At 38.4% G+C, this 22,567-nt stretch overlaps 1 protein-coding gene across 8 annotated transcripts in view; it reads right to left on the reverse strand.

The window, feature by feature from the left end:
* Cnot4 (CCR4-NOT transcription complex subunit 4) overlaps positions 1–22,567 on the reverse strand; it is an 88,922-nt gene that overhangs the window by 63,340 nt on the left and 3,015 nt on the right. For 7 of the 8 annotated variants that reach the window (XR_008407409.2, XM_053779979.2, XM_053779978.2 and 4 more), the window contains exons 2-6: positions 20,097–20,214; positions 19,065–19,314; positions 10,875–11,025; positions 6,537–6,623; positions 6,153–6,342 (exon numbers count right to left, since the gene is read on the reverse strand). Coding sequence is in view for 7 of the 8 variants with exons in the window: in XM_053779979.2 (XP_053635954.2) it covers positions 6,153–6,342; positions 6,537–6,623; positions 10,875–11,025; positions 19,065–19,282 (646 nt within the window). In the remaining variant the exon portion in view is untranslated. The remainder of the gene's footprint in view (positions 1–6,152; positions 6,343–6,536; positions 6,624–10,874; positions 11,026–19,064; positions 19,315–20,096; positions 20,215–22,567) is intronic. The other variant, XM_053779977.2, reaches the window with a different exon arrangement.

A 22,567-nucleotide genomic window follows, 5' to 3' on the forward strand; every position in this document is an offset into this window, starting at 1 on the left:
ACCGCATAGGGAAAGGATTATTTTTTATACTGTGTACACTCACTGCGCAGACCCACTCTCATACGCAAGGCAAAATTTATTGCTCACAGTTTATCCAAGTAAGCTGAACTCATGATGTAAAACTACGCAAGGGGACCCTAGCCTCAATAACATTGTTCTACATGACAGTTATTGAAAGGGTTAGCTGAAAAATAATAATCTCTATCCTACATCCTAACCTGAACCTCACTATGCTTAAAAAATCTTAACTCCTTTCAGTAACCTACCACCTATTCCATACACTTGCAACATCTGCCATATTGCTCCCATATTCACATTATCACATTTTTCTTATTTTTTTTTTAACACATCAGCCATTTCCCACTGAGGCAGAGTGACTCAAAAAGAAAGAATAAATCTTCCATCATCAATCAATACTTTCACCATCACTTTCCAGAGGTGCTCAGATACAACAGTTTAGATGTCCCTCCAAACTGCCAACATTCCAAACCCCTCCTTCAAAGTGCAAACATTGTACTTCACATTTCCAGGAATCAAGTCTGGCTAACCAGTTTTCCTGTATCCCTTCACTAAATATTACCCTGCTCTCACTCCACCAGCTCGTCAAGTCCGAAAAACCATTATTCTCCATTCACTAACACGCTCACACACGCTTGCTGTAAGTCTTATCCCCTCCCTCCAACCTTTTCGAGGACGACCCCTACCCCTCCTTCCTTTCCCTACAGATTTATTCACTCTAAGTCATTCTACTTTGATCCATTCTCTCTAAATGACCAAACCACCTCAACAACACCTCTTCAGCCCTTTGACTAATATTTTTATTAACTCCACACCTTCTCCTAATTTCCACACTTCGAATTCTCTGCCTATTTACACCACACATTACCCTTAGACAAGACATCTCCACTGCCTCCAACCGCGTCCTCACTGCAGCATTTACAACCCAAACTTCACACCCATACAAGAATGTTGGTACCACTATACTTTCATATATTTCCTTCTTTGCCTCCATAGATAGTGTGTTTTTTTTTTCTCCACATATACCTCAATGCACCACTCGCCTTTTTTCCTTTTATCAATTCTATGGTTAACCTCATCCTTCATACATCCATCTGCTGACACGTCAACTCCCAAATATCTGAAAACATTCACTTCTTCCATACTACTCATCTCCAATTTGATATTCAATTTTTCTTTATCTAAATCATTTGATATCCTCATCACCTTACTCTTTTCTATGCTATATTTATTTTTTAACAAGTCGGCCGTCTCCCACCGAGGCAGGGTGACCCAAAAAGAAAAAATCCCCAAAATGAAAATACTTTCATCATTCAACACTTTCACCTCACTCACACATAATCACTGTTTTTGGAGAGGTGCTCAGAATACAACAGCTTAGAAGCATATACTGTACGTATAAAGATACACAGTATATTCCTCCAAACTGCCAATATTCAAAATCCCTCCTTTAAAGTGCAGGCATTGTACTTCCCATTTCCAGGACTCAAGTCCGGCTATATAAAAATAACCTGTTTCCCTGAATCCCTTCACTAAATATTACCCTGCTCACACTCCAACAGCTCGTCAAGTCCCAAATACCATTCGTCTCCATTCACTCCTATCTAACACGCTCAGGCATGCTTGCTGAAAGTCCAAGCCCCTTGCCCACAAAACCTCCTTTACGCCCCACCAGGCGAATTTTCCAGGATACGAACTGTCGTTTGGTTGATTTTTTGCTTGTAGATATGAACAAAATTTCAGGATGTGAACTCTCCCCTCAAGGGAGGTTCCTTAAATAAATGAAATATTTATTTCTTTGCCAAGGTTACAATGTATCTTTACATATAATATGAGTGGGGCAAAGGGAGCCACTATCATGCCGAGGCATTTCAGGGAGACTTAACCTAATACTAATAAACTACTTGAGTCTAGACAGATGAAAAGTGTACTAGTAGTGGTTACCAATGTTTTGTTGATGGTGGTGCCAACTACTGGCAGCCTTTTGAAGTTTCTCCTTAGTTATTATTATTATTATTACTAATACATTGTATTATCATGATTGTTATAATTATTATTAGTATGTACGTGATGATGGGCTCTTGATCTAGGGAACTGGATCTGTGCTCCAGTTCCCTAAATTAAAAATAATAATAATAATAATAATAATAATTCTCAATGGGGAAGTGGAACAGAATTCTTCCTCCGTAAGCCATGCGTGTAGTAAGAGGTGACTAAAATGCCGGGAGCAAAGGGCTAGTAACCCCTTCTCCTGTATACATTAGTGGAGTTAAAAAGAGAAACTTTTGTTTTTCTTTTATGGTCACCCTGCTTCTGTGGGATATGGCCAGTTTGAAAGAATAATAATAGTAATAATAATAATAATATGTACGTACTAATGTAAATGGGGAGCCTTTAATTGAGCTATGTGTAGAAAGAGATTTGGTAATAAGTAATACATATTTTATGAAAAAGAGGATAAATAAATATACAAGGTATGATGTAGCACGTAATGAAAGTAGTTTATTAGATTATGTATTGGTGGATAAAAGGTTGATGGGTAGGCTCCAGGATGTACATGTTAATAGTGGGGCAACTGATATATCGGATCATTATTTACTTGTAGCTACAGTTAGAATAAGAGGTAGATGGGAAAAGAGGAAGGTGGCAACAACAAGTAAGAGGGAGGTGAAAGTGTATAAACTAAGGGAGGAGGAAGTTCGGGTGAGATATAAGCGACTATTGGCAGAAAGGTGGGCTAGTGCAAAGATGAGTAGTGGGGGGGTTGAAGAGGGTTGGAATAGTTTTAAAAATGCAGTATTAGAATGTGGGGCAGAAGGTTGTGGTTATAGGAGGGTGGGGGCAGGAGGAAAGAGGAGTGATTGGTGGAATGATGAAGTAAAGGGTGTGATAAAAGAGAAAAAGGTAGCTTATGAGAGGTTTTTACAAAGCAGAAGTGTTATAAGAAGAGCAGAGTATATGGAGAGTAAAAGAAAGGTAAAGAGTGGTGAGAGAGTGCAAAAGGAGAGCAGATGATAGAGTGGTAGAGGCACTGTCAAGAAATTTTAATGAAAATAAGAAAAAATTTTGGAGCGAGTTAAACAAGTTAAGAAAGCCTAGGGAAAATATGGATTTGTCAGTTAAAAACAGAGTAGGGGAGTTAGTAGATGGGGAGATGGAGGTATTGGGTAGATGGCGAGAATATTTTGAGGAACTTTTAAATGTTAAGGAAGAAACAGAGGCAGTAATTTCATGCACTGGTCAGGGAGGTATACCATCTTTTAGGAGTGAAGAAGAGCAGAATGTAAGTGTGGGGGAGGTACGTGAGGCATTACGTAAAATGAAAGGGGGTAAAGCAGCTGGAACTGATGGGATCATGACAGAAATGTTAAAAGCAGGGGGGGATATAGTGTTGGAGTGGTTGGTACTTTTGTTTAATAAATGTATGAAAGAGGGGAAGGTACCTAGGGATTGGCAGAGAGCATGTATAGTCCCTTTATATAAAGGGAAAGGGGACAAAAGAGACTGTAAAAATTATAGAGGAATAAGCTTACTGAGTATACCAGGAAAAGTGTACGGTAGGGTTATAATTGAAAGAATTAGAGGTAAGACAGAATGTAGGATTGCGGATGAGCAAGGAGGTTTTAGAGTGGGTAGGGGATGTGTAGATCAAGTGTTTACATTGAAGCATATATGTGAACAGTATTTAGATAAAGGTAGGGAAGTTTTTATTGCATTTATGGATTTAGAAAAGGCATATGATAGAGTGGATAGAGGAGCAATGTGGCAGATGTTGCAAGTATATGGAATAGGTGGTAAGTTATTAAATGCTGTAAAGAGTTTTTATGAGGATAGTGAGGCTCAGGTTAGGGTGTGTAGAAGAGAGGGAGACTACTTCCCGGTAAAAGTAGGTCTTAGACAGGGATGTGTAATGTCACCATGGTTGTTTAATATATTTATAGATGGGGTTGTAAAGGAAGTAAATGCTAGGGTGTTTGGGAGAGGGGTGGGATTAAATTATGGGGAATCAAATTCAAAATGGGAATTGACACAGTTACTTTTTGCTGATGATACTGTGCTTATGGGAGATTCTAAAGAAAAATTGCAAAGGTTAGTGGATGAGTTTAGGAATGTGTGTAAAGGTAGAAAGTTGAAAGTGAACATAGAAAAGAGTAAGGTGATGAGGGTGTCAAATGATTTAGATAAAGAAAAATTGGATATCAAATTGGGGAGGAGGAGTATGGAAGAAGTGAATGTTTTCAGATACTTGGGAGTTGACGTGTCGGCGGATGGATTTATGAAGGATGAGGTTAATCATAGAATTGATGAGGGAAAAAAGGTGAGTGGTGCGTTGAGGTATATGTGGAGTCAAAAAACGTTATCTATGGAGGCAAAGAAGGGAATGTATGAAAGTATAGTAGTACCAACACTCTTATATGGGTGTGAAGCTTGGATGGTAAATGCAGCAGCGAGGAGACGGTTGGAGGCAGTGGAGATGTCCTGTTTAAGGGCAATGTGTGGTGTAAATATTATGCAGAAAATTCGGAGTGTGGAAATTAGGAGAAGGTGTGGAGTTAATAAAAGTATTAGTCAGAGGGCAGAAGAGGGGTTGTTGAGGTGGTTTGGTCATTTAGAGAGAATGGATCAAAGTAGAATGACATGGAAAGTATATAAATCTATAGGGGAAGGAAGGCCGGGTAGGGGTCGTCCTCGAAAGGGTTGGAGAGAGGGGGTAAAGGAGGTTTTGTGGGCAAGGGGCTTGGACTTCCAGCAAGCGTGCGTGAGCGTGTTAGATAGGAGTGAATGGAGACGAATGGTACTTGGGACCTGACGATCTGTTGGAGTGTGAGCAGGGTAATATTTAGTGAAGGGATTCAGGGAAACCGGTTTTCATATAGTCGGACTTGAGTCCTGGAAATGGGAAGTACAATGCCTGCACTTTAAAGGAGGGGTTTGGGATATTGGCAGTTTGGAGGGATATGTTGTGTATCTTTATATGTGTATGCTTCTGGACTGTTGTATTCTGAGCACCTCTGCAAAAACAGTGATAATGTGCGAGTGTGGTGAAAGTGTTGAATGATGATGAAAGTATTTTCTTTTTGGGGATTTTCTTTCTTTTTTGGGTCACCCTGCCTCGGTGGGAGACGGCCGACTTGTTGAGAAAAAAAAAACACACACACACACACACACACACCCCTCTGGGTTTTCTTCCATTTTCTTTCTAGTTCTTGTTCTTGTTTATTTCCTCTCATCTCCATGGGGAAGGGGAACAGAATTCTTCCTCCGTAAGCCATGCGTGTTGTAAGAGGCAACTAAAATGCCGGGAGCAAGGGGCTAGTAACCCCTTCTGTATATATTACTAAATGTAAAAGGAGAAGCTTTTGTTTTTCCTTTTGGGCCACCCCGCCTCAGTGGGATACGGCCGGTGTGTTGAAAGAAAGAATATATACATGTATATATAAATAAGATTTACCCTACATAACCAGGAACAGCTGGTCATGGTTTACAGCATCCTAATAAATGAATCAAGACCTAGTAAAAACCCATAAAACAAACCCGGAGTGCATGGGGTCCTTACTCGTCCTCAGGGAAAGATCGGCAAAAATCTACTATTTCCAATACTTTGAACCCAACTTTAAACTACTTCCAGTCCTGAAACCAGCCAAAATCATCTGTCAGTACCATATCTTATACTCTAACAAATTATACCTAGTCAATAAAGCCATAAAATTAATTCTAGAAAAACAACTCAAATTTTTTACTTTAAACAAAACAATGTCAATTTTGCTTTTATCATGCTCAGCGGCAGGTTTTTTTTTTTTTTTAAATTCTGTGCCCACACACTGCACCGACCCATTTTCCCATATCTAGGCCAAAATTCACTGCTCATAGCTTATTTGAGGGACCCAAGCTCAAAACTTACATCAAAGCAAAGACCCTTGATGTCAATGCGAGATTTACACGACTGACAGGAAAAAGGTTAACAATCTTTCACCAACAAGTACAGTATAATATTTCTTTTTATAATTATATATTTCAACAATGAGCATATAGTAAATAACACTTATTTTTCTAAATCTCAAATAACAGAAGCAGCCAGTTGTATTTTTACCTCCCACTACTTTCTAACAATGGAGTGCAAGTTTTCATTTTACCTAATTCATGAAGATACATGCAGTCAGGTTTGGGACACTGCTGGTTCTTCATGAAGTGGGAGCAATACTTGGTGGTTCCCAAGGAGGCCTTCAATGTCCGCCCATCTACATGAATGTTATTTACCGCTTGAATGGCTCTAAGTGCATCCTCCGCTCTCTGGTAAGTCACGTATGCTGATGCACTTGGACCCTAGCAATGTATTTAAAAAGGTTTATTCATGTGAAAAAACTAGCACTATTTCTTATTTAAAAACTACATGGAAACATTTATTAATACAGTGAATTTAAAAATGTAACATGTGGTTTTGTTCACACATCCACATTTCACATTAATCTGAACTTTATTACTTAACATTCTTCAACCTTTTAAAAGGCAATGCTTACCTGAGACCCAGCATAACTAGTGCTATGATTAATAACAACTTTATGTATTTTTCCAAATTTTCCAAAGTATTCTGGTTTCTTTAATGTCTGGAAAGAAAGAGAATTTCAATTACATAAAAAGGACTATAAAATATGTAGCTGAAATATACATAATTGACAGGGATTCATGTTCTGACATATTCACTCCCGAATGTCTAAATACATTCACTTCCTCCATGCACCATCCCTCAAATCTGATATCCAATCTTTCATTGACTAGTCTCCTAATTACTCTCATCCCTGTTCACTTGTAATTTCCTCCTTTTACACATCCAAACCCATCCACCCACTCAACTTCTCTTCAGATTTTCTGAAAAGGTGTTATTGGCAAAATGCAACTGTGGCAACTCTCACTTTCTATGAGACTCGTTATCTTATAATCTCGCACCTGTCCAACACTAGAATTCACTGTTTTACAACACCATCCACAAATATGTTAACTATGGTAATATCACACATCCTTGTCTATAGCCCACTTTTACTGGTAAAATGGTCCTTGCATACCCTAACCCGAGTCAAATTCCAAACAAAAAGAATCTTTATTCCTATTAGTAACTTACCTATTTATACATTTGCAACACTGCCACATTACTACCCCTATCTACCCTACTATATGCCTTTTTCTAAATCAATGTCACACACAGGTCCTAACCCCTATTAAAGTATTTTTCACTTTTATGTCTCAATGTTAACTTTATCTACACATCCCCTACCCTTTTTAAGGCCTCCTTGATACTGCCATGGATACTGAAACTGCAGATAGTAGCAAACCCTATATTTAAGTCTATACATACCTATTATAAAGTTTGATAAATTATACACAGTAAGTGGAGAATTATCACTTTTCATTGATGAGAAGCACTTCATGGCTTCTCTTAGGCTTTGAAGAACTACCAGCTTCTCTTACTTTTGCACTTTGGGGCCATTATGTAAAATTAAGATATTTTTGGGCCACAACATACCATGGATAACAAACTGCAGATACCAAATCAGTAGATATGGGGGTTCTACTATATATTGAACAAATACACCAACTGCCCCAAAACTACATCTCAAGTCAATCTCACACTATTTTACCACTTTTATTCCACCCACTGCTTCATACACTTTTCCTGCATTTACCTCTGGCTCTTCTTTATTTCATGAGCACATTTGCTATGAGCAGGGAATACATTACAAGAGAAAGTTCAGCAAATTTATTTACAGCAAATCAGACTACCCTAGCACATGAGGGTAAGGTACTTGGAGACTCAGAATTCCATTAAGTATTCTCAGTTAACAAGACATGCTAAAAACCATGTGGTAAAGGCAATTATCAACAAATTCTTTATTAATATCATTTCATCCACTGGGGGGCTTTACTGTACTTGATACAGCCCCCAGTCTGAGAAGTACTATATTAAGTTTTCTATGCTAAATGTGTTTTTGCTCATTTTCTCATTAGATATCTCTAATTTTTTGAAACAGATAAAAAGTACATTAAAAGCTTAAAGATTAGGCACCTTTACTCCAAGTTAATATTTTTAAACTAAGAATTTCTTACCCCTTTCTTAAGCCAAAGAGTATCCTATAGATATATAACTGGAACTTCATGAACCTAAAGGTCTTGACATTTCAAAAACTAAACGAGTTATACCAATAATCCAAGATGCATTGTCTCAACCTCCAGGTACAGTCATTTTTCATTTTTTAGCAACTGGATACCTGGTTTGTAAGCAGTGGAGATCATATTATATAACATAAGAACATAAGAAGGAGTTGCAATAATGTTGAAGGATAAGCTATGGCAGGAAAAGAGGGACTATAAATGTATTAATTCAAGGATTATGTGGAGTAAAATAAAGATTGGATGTGAAAAGTGGGTTATAATAAGCGTGTATGCACCTGGAGAAGAGAGAAGTGTAGAGGAGAGAGAGAGATTTTGGGAAATGTTGAGTGAATGCGTGGGGAGTTTTGAATCAAGTGTGAGTAATGGTGGTTGGGGATTTCAATGCTAAAGTGGGTAAAAATGTTATGCAGGAGGCCTGCTGGCCCATATTAGGCAGGTCCTTTACAATTCATCCCACTAACAAAACATTTGCCCAACCCAATTTTCAATGCCACCCAAGAAATAAGCTCTGATGTGAAAGTCCCACTCAAATCCAACCCCTCCCACTCGTGTACTTATCCAACCTAGATTTGAAACTACCCAAAGTCCCAGCCTCAATAACCCAACTAGGTAGACTGTTCCACTCATCAACTACCCTATTTCCAAACCAATACTTTCCTATGTCCTTTCTAAATCTAAACTTATCTAATTTAAATCCATTACTGCAGGTTCTCTTGGAGAGACATCCTCAAGACCTTATTAATATCCCCTTTATTAATACCTATCTTCCACTTATACACTTCGATCAGGTCTCCCCTCATTCTTCGTCTAACAAGTGAATGTAACTTAAGTCTTCAATCTTTCTTCATAAGGAAGATTTCTAATGCTATGTATTAATTTAGTCATCCTACGCTGAATGTTTTCTAACGAATTTATGTCCATTTTGTAATACGGAGACCAGAACTGAGCTGCATAATCTAGGTGAGGCCTTACTAATGATGTATAAAGCTGCAGTATGACCTCTGGACTTCTGTTGCTTACACTTCTTGATATAAATCCCAGTAATCTATTTGCCTTATTACGTACGCTTAGGCATTGCTGTCTTGGTTTAAGGTTGCTGCTCACCATAACCCCCAAGTCCTTTTCGCAATCTGTATGGCTAAGTTCTACATCATTTAACTTATAAGTACTAGGGTTATGGGCACTCCCAAGCTTCAGAACCTTGCATTTATCTACATTGAACTGCATCTGCCACTTTTCTGACCAAGAATAGAGTTTGTTTAAATCCTCCTGAAGTGCCATAACATCTACGTTTGAATCAATTATCCTACCTATCTTTGTGTCGTCGGCGAATTTGCTCATATCACTAGTAATTCCCTCATCAAGATCATTGATATATATTATAAACAACAACGGGCCCAAGACTGATCCCTGTGGAACGCCACTTGTTACAGATCCCACTCGGATTTAACCCCATTTATGGACACTCTCTGCTTCCTGTCAGTGAGCCATGACTCGATCCACGAGAGCACTTTTCCCCCAATGCCATGAGCTGCCACTTTCTTTAACAGTCTATGGTGCAGAACTCTATCAAAAGCCTTACTAAAATCTAAGTAAATAATATCAAATTCTTTATTGTGGTCAACAGCCTCAAAAGCTTTACTGAAGAAAGTTAATAAATTAGTTAGACAAGACCGAGTATCATTAATCAAGCTATGCTTATCGAGATGGCTTCTTATAATCTCAGCTATAATTGACTATAATGACCATGCTCTTTCAATAAAGCATCATACTCTCATCATGATCCCCACTGCATTACTAAAACTCTCCTGCTGGTACATAAAACACATTAGATGTTTTTCTATATACAAGTTTACAGCACAAGACACGGGGTATGCAACCAACGTGCATGACATCACGCCTCAACCCCTTAGTGTCCAAGGCCCCATTTGGGGCCCACATCATGAAATATTCCAGAGCCCAAAGTGAACATTTGAAAAAGTTGAAACTGCCTCAAGCAACCAATCAGATAGCCACAACTCCTCCCCAAAAAGAGCGAGACGAGATGCGAAACTACAGTTTGAGTAATGACTGCTTGGACCCCTTTTTCAACAAATCATGAAAACAATGGGCCAGTCTATAACAAACTAGAAGCACATCCAAATCACTAGTACTTCTATGATGGAACTGGAGGAATGTGGATGTTAATTTATAGCCACATAGATCAACTAATTCATTGTCACATACAATTCTCCCCTCCCCCTGCACACACACACGCGCGCGCACACGCGCACGCACGCGCGCACGCGCGCACGCGCGCACGCACGCACGCACGCACGCACGCACGCACGCACGCACACACGCACGCACACACACACACACACACACACACACACACACACACACACACACACACACACACACACACACACACACACACACACACACACACACACACACACACACACACACACACACACACACACAGAGCCAGAGAACTAATGTACATGATGCAACTTTAAACTAAAATAGTGATGGAGGCCAACTGGTTCAAAGTGCTGTTTCCACATCTGTCCAACCTACTTCAAATTTCTGATCAAACATTTTGTTTGGTCTTCCTAACTACCAATGAAATGTTTACATTTATAACCAAAAAGAAGCACTAAGCCACAAGGGCTACACAGCTGAAATGTTTACAGAATGTAACTCACCTCTGCATCAGCTAACCGTGTAGAGAGGCCAACCACAAACACAAGATTTTTCTGCACAACACGAACATTAGCCAAATGCTTCCGGTTTTCAGTTACTTTTTGTTTACGTTGTGCATCCTTTTGACGTTTTTCCTGCTTTATTCGCTGTAAACTGGAATAATGGAAATTCTGTTACAATGTTTGCTCTTAAAAAATAATTAAGCAACAAATTATGCTTAAGCATGCATACCAATTACTAGCAAGACAAGGGGTTAGTCAATGTATTGTAAACAGTCATTATACAGCACAAAATATAGTAATGTACCTAGTACAAAATATCCTCAAATTACTCTGTGGTTGTCAACTTTAATAGTTGAACAAATTGAAATGGAAGCAGTAGCAGTGAAAGAGGCAGAAGTGAAAGAGGTGGCAATAGTAGTGGAAGTAGGAAGTTTTACCATACTGAATACTGAAGTACCATAAAGTACCTGAAGTGAATGCTTAAAAAGGATTTGGAGTACAAAAAAGATTAAAAAGGGGGGAAGCATCAAAGAGTCCACTTCCCCCCCAAAAATGAAGTCAATAGCACCAGTTACAGAAGAAGGGCAGGAATGCCTGAAAGCAGGGTGCTACAGGCAAGACATACAAATCCTATCTTCAATTTAAAATTCTTAGTGATGATTTTTAATGAAAGAGCAGAACCATACAACTGTCATTTCAAATCTTTAACACCTTGCTTGGCTGTAGGGCCTGACCACTAGGCCTAATAATTCATATTGACATACATATATATGGATGTGGCCCAACGTGCTGCATAACGAGGCAATGGTTGAAGAAGTGATGTACAGCAATTTACACCTGGATTTGAGGCTGGCTGTGACCAATACAATAATAGAAGAGGTCTCGCACTAAACTGGGTGATCAATCATACAGATGCTTGCTGTCAAGTTATTAAAGAAAAAAAAAAGAAAACAGAAAAAAAGAAAAAAAAAGAAAAAAAAAAGAAAAGGGAAAAAAGAAAAAGGAAAAAAGGAAAAAAGAAAAAAAGAAAAAGAAAAAAGAAAAAAAATAGAAAAAGAAAAGAAAAATAGAAAAAGAAAAAAGAAAAAAAAAAGAAAAAAGAAAAAGAAAAATAGAAAAAGAAAAATAGAAAAAGAAAAAAAAAAGAAAAAAAAAGAAAGAAAAAAAGAAGCTGGATGTCCTGGCTTTAAGTGAAACAAAGGTAGGGGGGCAGGGGGGGGGGGAGAGTTTCAGTGGAGAGGAATAAATGAGATTAGGTCAGGGGTTTCAAATAGAGTTAGAGCTAAAGAAGGAGTAGCAATAATGTTGAAGGATAAGATATGGCAGGAAATGAGGGACTATAAATGTATTAATTCTAGGATTATGTGGAGTAAAATAAAGGTTGGATGTGAAAAGTGGGTTGTGGTAAGCGTATATGCACCTGGAGAAGAGAGAAGTGTAGAGGAGAGAGAGATTTTGGGAAATGTTGAGTGAATGCGTGGGGAGTTTTGAACCAAGTGTGAGACTACTTGTGGTTGGGGATTTCAATGCTAAAGTGGGTAAAAATGTTGTGGAGGGAGTAGTAGGTAAATTTGGGGTGCCAGGGGTAAATGGAAATGGGGAGCCTTTAATTGAGCTATGTGTAGAAAGAGATTTGGTAATAAGTAATACATATTTTATGAAAAAGAGGATAAATAAATATACAAGGTATGATGTAGCACGTAATGAAAGTAGTTTATTAGATCATGTATTGGTGGATAAAAGGTTGATGGGTAGGCTCCAGGATGTACATGTTTATAGAGGGGCAACTGATATATCGGATCATTATTTAGTTGTAGATACAGTTAGAATAAGAGATAGATGGGACAAGAGGAAGGTGGCAACAACAAGTAGGAGGGAAGTGAAAGTGTATAAACTAAGGGAGGAGGAAGTTCGGTTGAGATATAAGTGATTATTGGCAGAAAGGTGGGCTAGTGCAAAGATGAGTAGTGGGGGGGTGGGGGGGTTGAAGAGGGTTGGACGAGTTTTAAAAATGCAGTATTAGAATGTGGGACAGAAGTTTGGTTATAGGAGGGTGGGGGCAGGAGGAGAGAGGAGGGATTGGTGGAATGATGAAGTAAAGGGTGTGATAAAAGAAAAAGTTAGCTTATGAGAGGTTTTTACCAGAAGTGTTATAAGAAGAGCAGAGTATATGGAGAGTAAAAGAAAGGTGAAGAGAGTGGTGAGAGTGGAAAAGGAGAGCAGATGATGGAGTGGGAGAGGCGCAGTCAAGAAATTTTAATTTCTTTTAAGAAAAAATTTTGGAACGAGTTAAACAAGTTAAGAAAGCCTAGGGAACGTATGGTTTTGTCAGTTAAAAACAGAGTAAGGGAGTTAGTAGATGGGGAGAGGGAGGTATTAGGTAGATGGTGAGAATATTTTGAGGAACTTTTAAATGTTGAGGAAGAAAGGGAGGCAGTAATTTCATCCACTGGCCAGGGAGGTATATCATCTTTTAGGAGTGAAGAAGAGCAGAATGTAAGTGTGGGGGAGGTACATGAGGCATTACGTAGAATGAAAGGGGGTAAAGTAGCTGGAACTGATGGGATCATGACAGAAATGTTAAAAGCAGGGGGGGATATAATGTTGGAGTGGTTGGTACTTTTGTTAAATAAATGTATGAAAGAGGGGAAGGTACCTAGGGACTGGCAGAGAGCATGTATAGTCCCTTTATATAAAGGAAAGGGGGACAAAAGAGATAGTAAAAATTATAGAGGAATAAGTTTACTGAGTATACCTGGAAAAGTGTACGGTAGGGTCATAACTGAAAGAATTAGAGGTAAGACAGAATGTAGGATTGCAGATGAGCAAGGTTGTTTCAGAGTAGGGGATGTGTAGATCAAGTGTTTACATTGAAGTATATATGTGAACAGTATTTAGATAAAGGTAGGGAAGTTTTTATTGCATTTATGGATTTAGAACAGGCATATGAAAGAGTGGATAAGGGAGCAATGTGGCAGATGTTGCAAGTATATGGAATAGGTGGTAAGTTGCTAAATGCTGTAAAGAGTTTTTATGAGGATAGCGAGGCTCAGGTTAGGGTGTGTAGAAGAGAGGGAGACTACTTCCCAGTAAAAGTAGGTCTTAGACAGGGATGTGTGATGTCACCATGGTTGTTTAATATATTTATAGATGGGGTTATAAAAGAAGTAAATGCTAGGGTGTTTGGGAGAGGGGTGGGATTAAATTTTGGGGAATCAAATACAAAATGGGAATTGACACAGTTACTTTTTGCTGATGATACTGTGCTTATGGGAGATTCTAAAGAAAAACGGCAAAGGTTAGTGGACGAATTTGGGTGTGTGTGTAAAGGAAGAAAGTTGAAAGTGAACATAGAAAAGAGTAAGGTGATGAGGGTATCAAATGATTTAGATAAAGAAAAATTGGATATCAAATTGGGGAGGAGTATGGAAAAAGTGAATGTTTTCAGATATTTCTGAGTTGAAGTGTCAGCGGATGGATTTATGAAGGACGAGGTTAATCATAGAATTGATGACGGCAAAAAGGCGAGTGGTGCGTTGAGGTATATGTCGAGACAAACGTTATCTATGGAGGCAAAGAAGAGAATGTATGAAAGTATAGTAGTACCAACACTCTTATATGGGTGTGAAGCTTGTGTTGTAAATGTGGCAGCGAGGAGGTGGTTGGAGGCAGTGGAGATGTCCTGTATAAGGGCAATGTGTGGTGTAAATATTATGCAGAAAATTAGGAGTGTGGAAATTAAAAGAAGGTGTGGAGTTAATAAAATTTAGAGGGCAGAAGAGATTTTGTTGATGTGGTTTGGTCATTTAGAGAGAATGGATCAAAGTATAACAACATGGAGAGCATATAAATCTGTAGGGGAAGGAAGGCAGGGTAGGGGTTGTCCTTGAAAAGGTTGGAGAGACGGGGTAAAAGAGGTTTTGTTGGCGAGGGGCTTGGACTTCCAGCAAGCACGGGTGAGCGTGTTACATAGGAGTAAATGGAGACGAATGGTATTTGGGACCTGACGAGATGTTGGAGTGTGAGCAGGGTAATATTTAGTGAAGGGATTCAGGGAAACTGGTTGTTTTTATACAGCCGGACTCAAGTCCTGGAAATGGGAAGTACAATACCTGCACTTTCACCCCTTGACTGTTGCAACCCCAAATCCTGAGGTGTCTCCTCGAGTTGCAAAATTTCCAAAAAATTATAAAAAATTATTTTTTCTTATGAAATAAGAGAATCTTTTCCCGATCGTAATGAGACCAAAAGAACGAAATTTGATGGAAAACTGACAGAATTATGCTCTCATAAATTTAGCGACGTCGGCAATATTTATGAATCTGCAATTTTGCCCACTTTGAGCCCTATTTTCAGCCAATTCCTTTGTTCCAGTCAACCAAACTCACAGCTATTTCTTTATAACTCCATTTTTTCATCGATAGAGTGCAAGTAACTGCCCATTTACTGATTTCAACTACCCAATAATGTGGTCAGAAATTTGCAATTTGGCTAATTTCACGAAAATTAAAAAATATGACAATTTCAAAATAGGGTCCAGAATGAACAATGCAGTTATTCCTGGCTCTAAAGTAACATTTTCTATGTTTATCAGTCATGTCTCCAGGCCCCTCTGATATTACTCTTGCTTTTTATTTTGAATTTTTATTCAAACAAAAAAATAAAAGATTTACTGTTATGCAGACTACTGCAATATTGCAATAACTGTATAAATAATGTCAACCCATTCATGAATGCATATTAGAATGGCTACTTGGACATTTATTGGAAAATGACAATTTTTCTACTTCCAAACATTGGCAATAATCAAACATTTCCCCTACTTTGAGCTCCATTTCAAGGTTCTTTTCATAGTAAAACCAACCAAAATCACCTCTATTTCTATAATATTTTTCCATTCTATCAAACAAGAAAGAAAACGAGAATACAACCATAAATACTATACGAAAATGGACCATAAATTCTGCATTTTAATGGAAAAAAAAAACCACGGTCGGAGTTTTTTTCTCATTATGCACTGCGTGCTGCAGGATTTTTTATGTGGTGCACAGTGACCACACAGACCCATTCTCTCACATGTGGGCCTAGCAGCTTTCTCCTGCTTGATTTGAAGCAGCTAGAATTTATGAGTATATATGTCAAAAACGGTGGCTCGTAAGACGTATATATACGACAAACAGTCAAAGGGTTAAAGGAGGGGTTTGGGATATTGGCAGTTTGGAGGGATATGTTGTGTATCTTTATACGTATATGCTTCTAAACTGTTGTATCCTGAGCACCTCTGCAAAAACAGTGTTTGTGTGTGAGTGAGGTGAAAGTGTTGAATGATGAAAGTATTTTTTGGGGGGGATTTTCTTTCTTTTTGAGTCACCCTGCCTTGGTGGGAGACGGCCAACTTCTTAAAAAAAAAAAAAATTATATGCATGTAAATAAAACAAGGCTGAGTACACTGCCTTGCAGCACCCTTATGTCAATAGGTCATGTTAACTAGGTAATGGCTTTGGTGAAGATGTATTGGTGTCTGCTGTTAAGTTAGAACTTTGGATACACAAGTGCAGGACCTTTGATACCATAATGTTCAAGTTTAAGATGCAGGATGTTGTGGCCTACTTTATTGAAGGCTTTCCAAAAGTCTATAAAGAGGACTAGTGGATATTCATTGTTCTCAAGAGCTGCATATATGAAATCCAGCATTTTTATAATTTAATCATTTGTCCTTCTATTTGCTCCAAAACCAAACTGGCAGGGGTTGAGCATGCATGATGCTAGAAAAGAGCATAATCTCTTGGATTAATTTTTCAAAGGTTTTTGGTAACAATGGCAAGTTAGAAATAGGTCTATAGTTATGTCAGTTAGGTCTCTTCTGTGTATTGGAGTAATCCTTGCTATTTTAATTAAGCATTGCTGCAGGTGTATGGTATAGGAGGAAGGTTACTGAAAGCAGTGAAGAGTTTTTACGAGGATAGTGAGGCTCAGGTTAGAGTATGTAGGAGAGAGGGAGATTATTTCCCATTAAAAGTAGGCCTTAGACAAGAATGTGTGATGTCACCATGGTTGTTCAATATATTTATAGATGGGCTTGTAAGAGGAGTGAATGCGAGGGTCTTGGCAAGAGATGTGGAGTTAAAAGATAAATCAAACACAAAGTGGGAGTTGTCACAGTTGCTCTTTGCTGATGACACTGCTTTTGGGAGAGACTAAAGAGAAGTTGCAGAGGTTGGTGGATGAATTTGGTAGGGTATGTAATAGAAGGAAATTAAAAGTGAATATAGGAAAGAGCAAGGTGATGAGGGTAACAAAGATTAGGTGATGAAAGATTGGACATCAGATTGGAGGGAAAGAGTACAGAGGAGGTGAATGTATTCAGATATTTAGGAGTGGACATGTCAGCAGATAGGTCTATGAAGGATGAGGTGAATCATAGAACTGATGAGGGGAAAAGGGCGAGTGGTGCACTTAGGAGCCTGTGGAGACAAAGAACTTTGTCTGTGGAAGCAAAAAGGAGAATGTATGAGAGTACAGTTATGTCAACACTTATGTGAGTGTGAAGCATGGGTAATGAATGTTGCAACAGGGAGAAGGTTGGAGGCAGTGGAGATGTCATGTCTGAGGGCAATGTGTGATGTGAATATAATGCAGAGAATTCATAGTATGGAAATTAGGAAGAGGTGTGGGATTACCAAAACTATTATCCAGAGGGCTGAGGAGGGGTTGTCAAGGTGGTTCGGACATGCAGAGAGAATGGAACAAAACAGAATGACTCCACGAGTGTATAAATCTGTAGTGGAGGGAAGGCGGGATAGGAATCGGCCTAGGAAAGGTTGTAGGGAGGGGGTAAAGGAGGTTTTGTGTGCGAGGGGCTTGGACTTCCAGCAAGCATGCGCGAGAGTATTTGATAGGAGTGAATGGAGACAAATGGTTTTTAATATTTGACGTGCTGTTGAGTGTGAGCAAAGTAACATTTATGAAGGGATTTAGGGAAACCGGCAGGCCAAACTCGAGTCCTGGAGATAGGAAGTACAGTGTCTGCACTCTGAAGGAGGGGTGTTAATGTTGCAGTTTTATAACTGTAGTGTAATGCACCCCTCTGGCAAGACAGTGATGGAGTGAATGATGATGAAAGTTTTTCTTTTTCAGGCCACCCTGCCATGGTGGGAACGGGCTGATGTGTTAATAAAATAAATTGTTGAGACTGTGTTGGTTTCTAATGATTTTTTGAATAGTAATGCAATGGTTGGGTGAAAGCACATGAGCTGATCTCTTGAACAATATCAGTGGTACTTGTGCTCAGTAGGATTAGTTACAACCAGATAGAGGGAGTTCGGAAAACTTCCAAAAAAGGTAGACACTTGCTCGAGCATTGGTACTTGAGATTTTGCTAGCTAGATTTGATCCTATGGCAGAGGAGAAATCATTTAATGTACTGGTTGTTTCAGAGGACCTAGGATGAGTACAGTAACGAGCATTTCACCAAAGGCGCACAATGACTAAACTGCTGACATGAGCTTTTCAGGACTTGCCTGCCACGGGTTTGACCCTCACCTGGTCTGACTGTGTGGGTTATTACAATTCTGTGAATCCTGCTTAAGTAAATGTCACTCAAATGTATTACAAGTATGTACTGCCAGTGTGGAACTTGCATGTGGTGAATGGCATCAAGAATAAAAGAGAGTAAGTGAAGAGGTTTGCATCGAGACCATTCGTGACGCAGAGGGATGGGGGTTAGGAGAATGCTAAAAAATTAAACAATGTAAAATGGAGAACTTTATAGTGGAGACATGAAAAAAGACTGCTTAGTAGGCAAGTCAGGTATACAGTATAGCAACAGGGGCATAGATAGCAGTTTAGAGAAATGAGCAATAAGAAATGTCAGGAAATATTTCTACAGCTTCAGAGTGATTTAGGTGAAGGAAGTAGACTATACACAACTAAGAATAAATAACAAGGCTTGTGAGATTCACAGGGAATGAACCCAGTAATTGCCAGTTAAGAAGTGGGTCCAGGAGCTAAGACTAAAAATGCAAGCACATATATAGACATTTAACAGTAAATCAATGTTCAAGTTACAATTAATTCAGTATACATGACATACGAGAAACAGTGTTTAAACAATTTTGATTAATAAAAAAGGAAGATGGAAGACCCATGGGAGAGAGGACAATTACAGACAAAATAACTCAAAATACATACTCTTCATGCGATAAAGGCTTGAAATCTGCAGGATTTTCAGGGTAAGCCTTCCTACAGGCCGGGCAAAGACCATTTTCATCTGTACGGATCCGATGCCAACAGAACCGACATATTTGGTAACCACAAGTACAAGGGAAGAAATTTAAATCGTCCATCTCCAGTGGCTCCATACACAGCGGGCATTCTACCATATCCTCGCTTAGGTTTAGCACCGACATTTTTAGTGATCCTATGTCTGATAGTGGATCACCTGAAAGAAAAATTAATCAATAACACTGGTTTTTCTAAAACTTAACCTTTTATATGGAGACCATCTAGGTATCTAATACCTACAGTACAGCCTCTCCTCACTTAGGAATTGAGTTCCGTTCCTAAGACCACGTTAAACGAATTTGTCACTAAGTGAGGAGCATACTATAATGGTAGCGAGTTTATGTCGACCATCTTTGATATTGTTTTAATGTCACCTTTGCACCATTTAGAACATTTCTGGTATATTTTTAAATGTTTATACAGTAGTGTACTGTATATTGAAAAACAGAACAGAGGAAATCATCTCTAATATTTAGGTATGAATACATATTGGTCAGAGAGCCTGTTGCGAGTCTGAGGCATTGGTAAACGAGTACATCACTAAGTGAGGAGAGGCTATATATACTTTAGCATGAGACTTTAAAAATTTGGATTTTTACTGGAATATTCTTGCATTACTTGTGTAATTTTCAATGATACACTATTTAAGAGAGAACTGTACATAATTACATTGAGGTTTAACAGTATAATGAGACCAAATACCACAAGTTATTTATAAATTTCTAGAAGTCAACACAAGATGGACTTCAAGAACAGTAACAGTACACATTCTGTAAATATTTGCCATACAAAAAACCTGCATCCTTCTTAAAATAGTGACTATCAGAGGAAAGAAAAATATATTCTTGCCTAGAACATCATGCTAAGTTAGTCAAATCTACACTTCATAATTTCTTACACATGCAGCATTTTAAATAACACACTTCAAACAAATATTACCTTCTTTAAACGGGAGGTAGCAGCTGACCGAGGGTTTATGAAAATTTGTTACGACAATATTTTGAAACTGCTCTAAGAACGTGCCTGTCACTTAATTACAGGGAGCAGAGTAGAAGGCCTGTAAAACAATAAATCTGAATCACTTTAATAGAAGGCCACACAAAGTAAAGTTCCTACTATCAGTGTTGAGCTAAAATGAAAAGTGCCATAGAAGACAGGGTTATAATGTATGGGTTATGAGAGCATCACCCCACAGCATGGACTTTTACTAAACCTTCTAAACTGGAAAGAAAACATAATACGAATTACAAACATAAGAATTTGCACACGGTTAAATAGAGACTGTAGAGTACAATATATGAAACATCAGGGTGGTAGTTTCACAAAATGGGTGTTGAAATATCCTGTACAGCATAGGATTCTACTCAAGAATTTATATTAAACATGCAACAAGTACATGCATTGGAAACCTCATGATTTAACATGAGGTTATATAATGCTGCTCCAAAACTGAAATGGATAGCAAGTGGCAAGGTTCAGCAAACTGCAAAAGAACACACATTACTAAAGTACGAAGAGTGCCAAGTTAATGCCTTAGAATAATCGTATACAGCCTCTCATCACTTAACGACGGAGTTCCGTTCCTAAGTGTCTCAATCTTCATCTCCTAAGACCACGCCAGTAAACGAATTTGTTGCTAAGTGAGGAGCATACTATAATGGTAGTGGGTTTGAGTCAACCATCTCTGATATTGTTTTAATGTCACCTTTGCACCATTTATAACATTTCTGGGATATTTTTTACTTGTTTTTTATTTATTTAAAAAATATCCCAGAAATGTTATAAATGGTGCAAAGGTGACATTAAAACAATATCAAAGGTGAATGACACAAACCAACTACCATTATAGTATGCTCCTCACTTAGCAACAAATTCGTTTACTGGCGTGGTCTTAGGAACAGAACGCCGACGTTAAGTGAAGAAAGGCTGTACACAGCCTCTCCTCACTTAGCAATGTACTCGTTTACCGACGCCTCAGACTTACGGTGGGGTCTTTGACCAGTGTGCATTGTAATAAACAGAATAGAGGAAATCGGCTCTAGTATGCATTATTTACGTATGCATACTGGTCAGAGCAGATCGTAATTTCAAGGCGTCAGTGAACGAGTATGTCACAAAGTGAGGAGAGGATGGATGGATAGATATTTTTTTTTTTTTTTTAAACTAGCCATATCCCACCAAGGAAGGGTGACCTAAAAGTAAAAAAGAAAGTTTCTCTTTTCAAATTTAGTAATGTATAGGGGAGAATGGGTTACTAGCCCCTTGCTCCTGGCATTTTAGTCACCATTGCTTACAGAGGAAGAATTCTGTTCCACTTCCCCATTGAGGCTAGAGGAAATAAACAAGAACTAGAAAGAAAATAGAAAAACCTAGAGGGGTGTGTGTATATCTATATATATGCTTGTACATGCATGCGTGTGTGACCTAGTGTAAGTAAAAGTAGCAAGATGTACCTGAAATCTTGCATGTTTATGGGAAAAAAAAAAAAAAAGACTAACAATCCTACTACAATGTAAAACAATGACAGGTTTCCATTTTACATTCACGTGGCAGGATGGTAGTACCTCCCTGGGTGGTTGCTGTTTACCAACCTACTACCTAGGTTACCAACCTATTTTGTATATATATGTACTGTACATAAGGTAATGAACATTGGGGGGGAGGGTTATCAGCAAGTCAAATAGTTTACAGAGGTGGAAATCTGGAAGCTAGCAGTATGAAGAGTTAAAGCTCATGCCATGTTATCAGAATGAAATTGAGCAAATGTCATGAAGGTTTAACCCTTTCAGGGTCGAGAGGCCCTCTCCTAAACTTGTTCTCGGGGTCAAAAGTTTTCAGAAAAAAAAAAAAAAAAAATCTTATGAAAAGATAAGAGAATCTTTTCCCAATCATAATGACACCAAAAGTATGAAATTTGATGGAAAACTTATGGAATTATGCTCTCGCGAAATTAGCGGTCTCGACGATGTTTACGCATCGGCGATTTCACCGACTGAGCCCTATTTTCGGCCAATTCCAGTGCACTAGTCGACAAAAATCGTAACTATTTTGCTAGAACTCTATTTTTTCTATCGAATGAGTACAAGAAACCACCCATTTACCAATTTCAACTATCCAATAAAGCAGTCAGAAATTAGCAATTTTGCCAATTTCACACAAACTTCAAAAGATGCCAATTTTCAAATAGGGTCCAGAATAAACAAGACAGACATTCCTGGCACTAAAATAACATTTCCTCTGTTCATTAGTCACGTCCTCAGGCCCCTCTTACATTTCGTTTGCTTTCCACTTTGAATTTTTATTCTCACAAAAAACAGATTTACTGTTATGTAGACTACTGCATTAGTGTTGATGTGTATTGGACGCGTGGCATGATTTGTTAACTTTTGAACTTTGGCAAAAATTTAACA

This window comes from Cherax quadricarinatus, chromosome 27 (genome assembly GCF_038502225.1).
Source record: "Cherax quadricarinatus isolate ZL_2023a chromosome 27, ASM3850222v1, whole genome shotgun sequence".
Classification (NCBI taxonomy): domain Eukaryota; kingdom Metazoa; phylum Arthropoda; class Malacostraca; order Decapoda; family Parastacidae; genus Cherax; species Cherax quadricarinatus.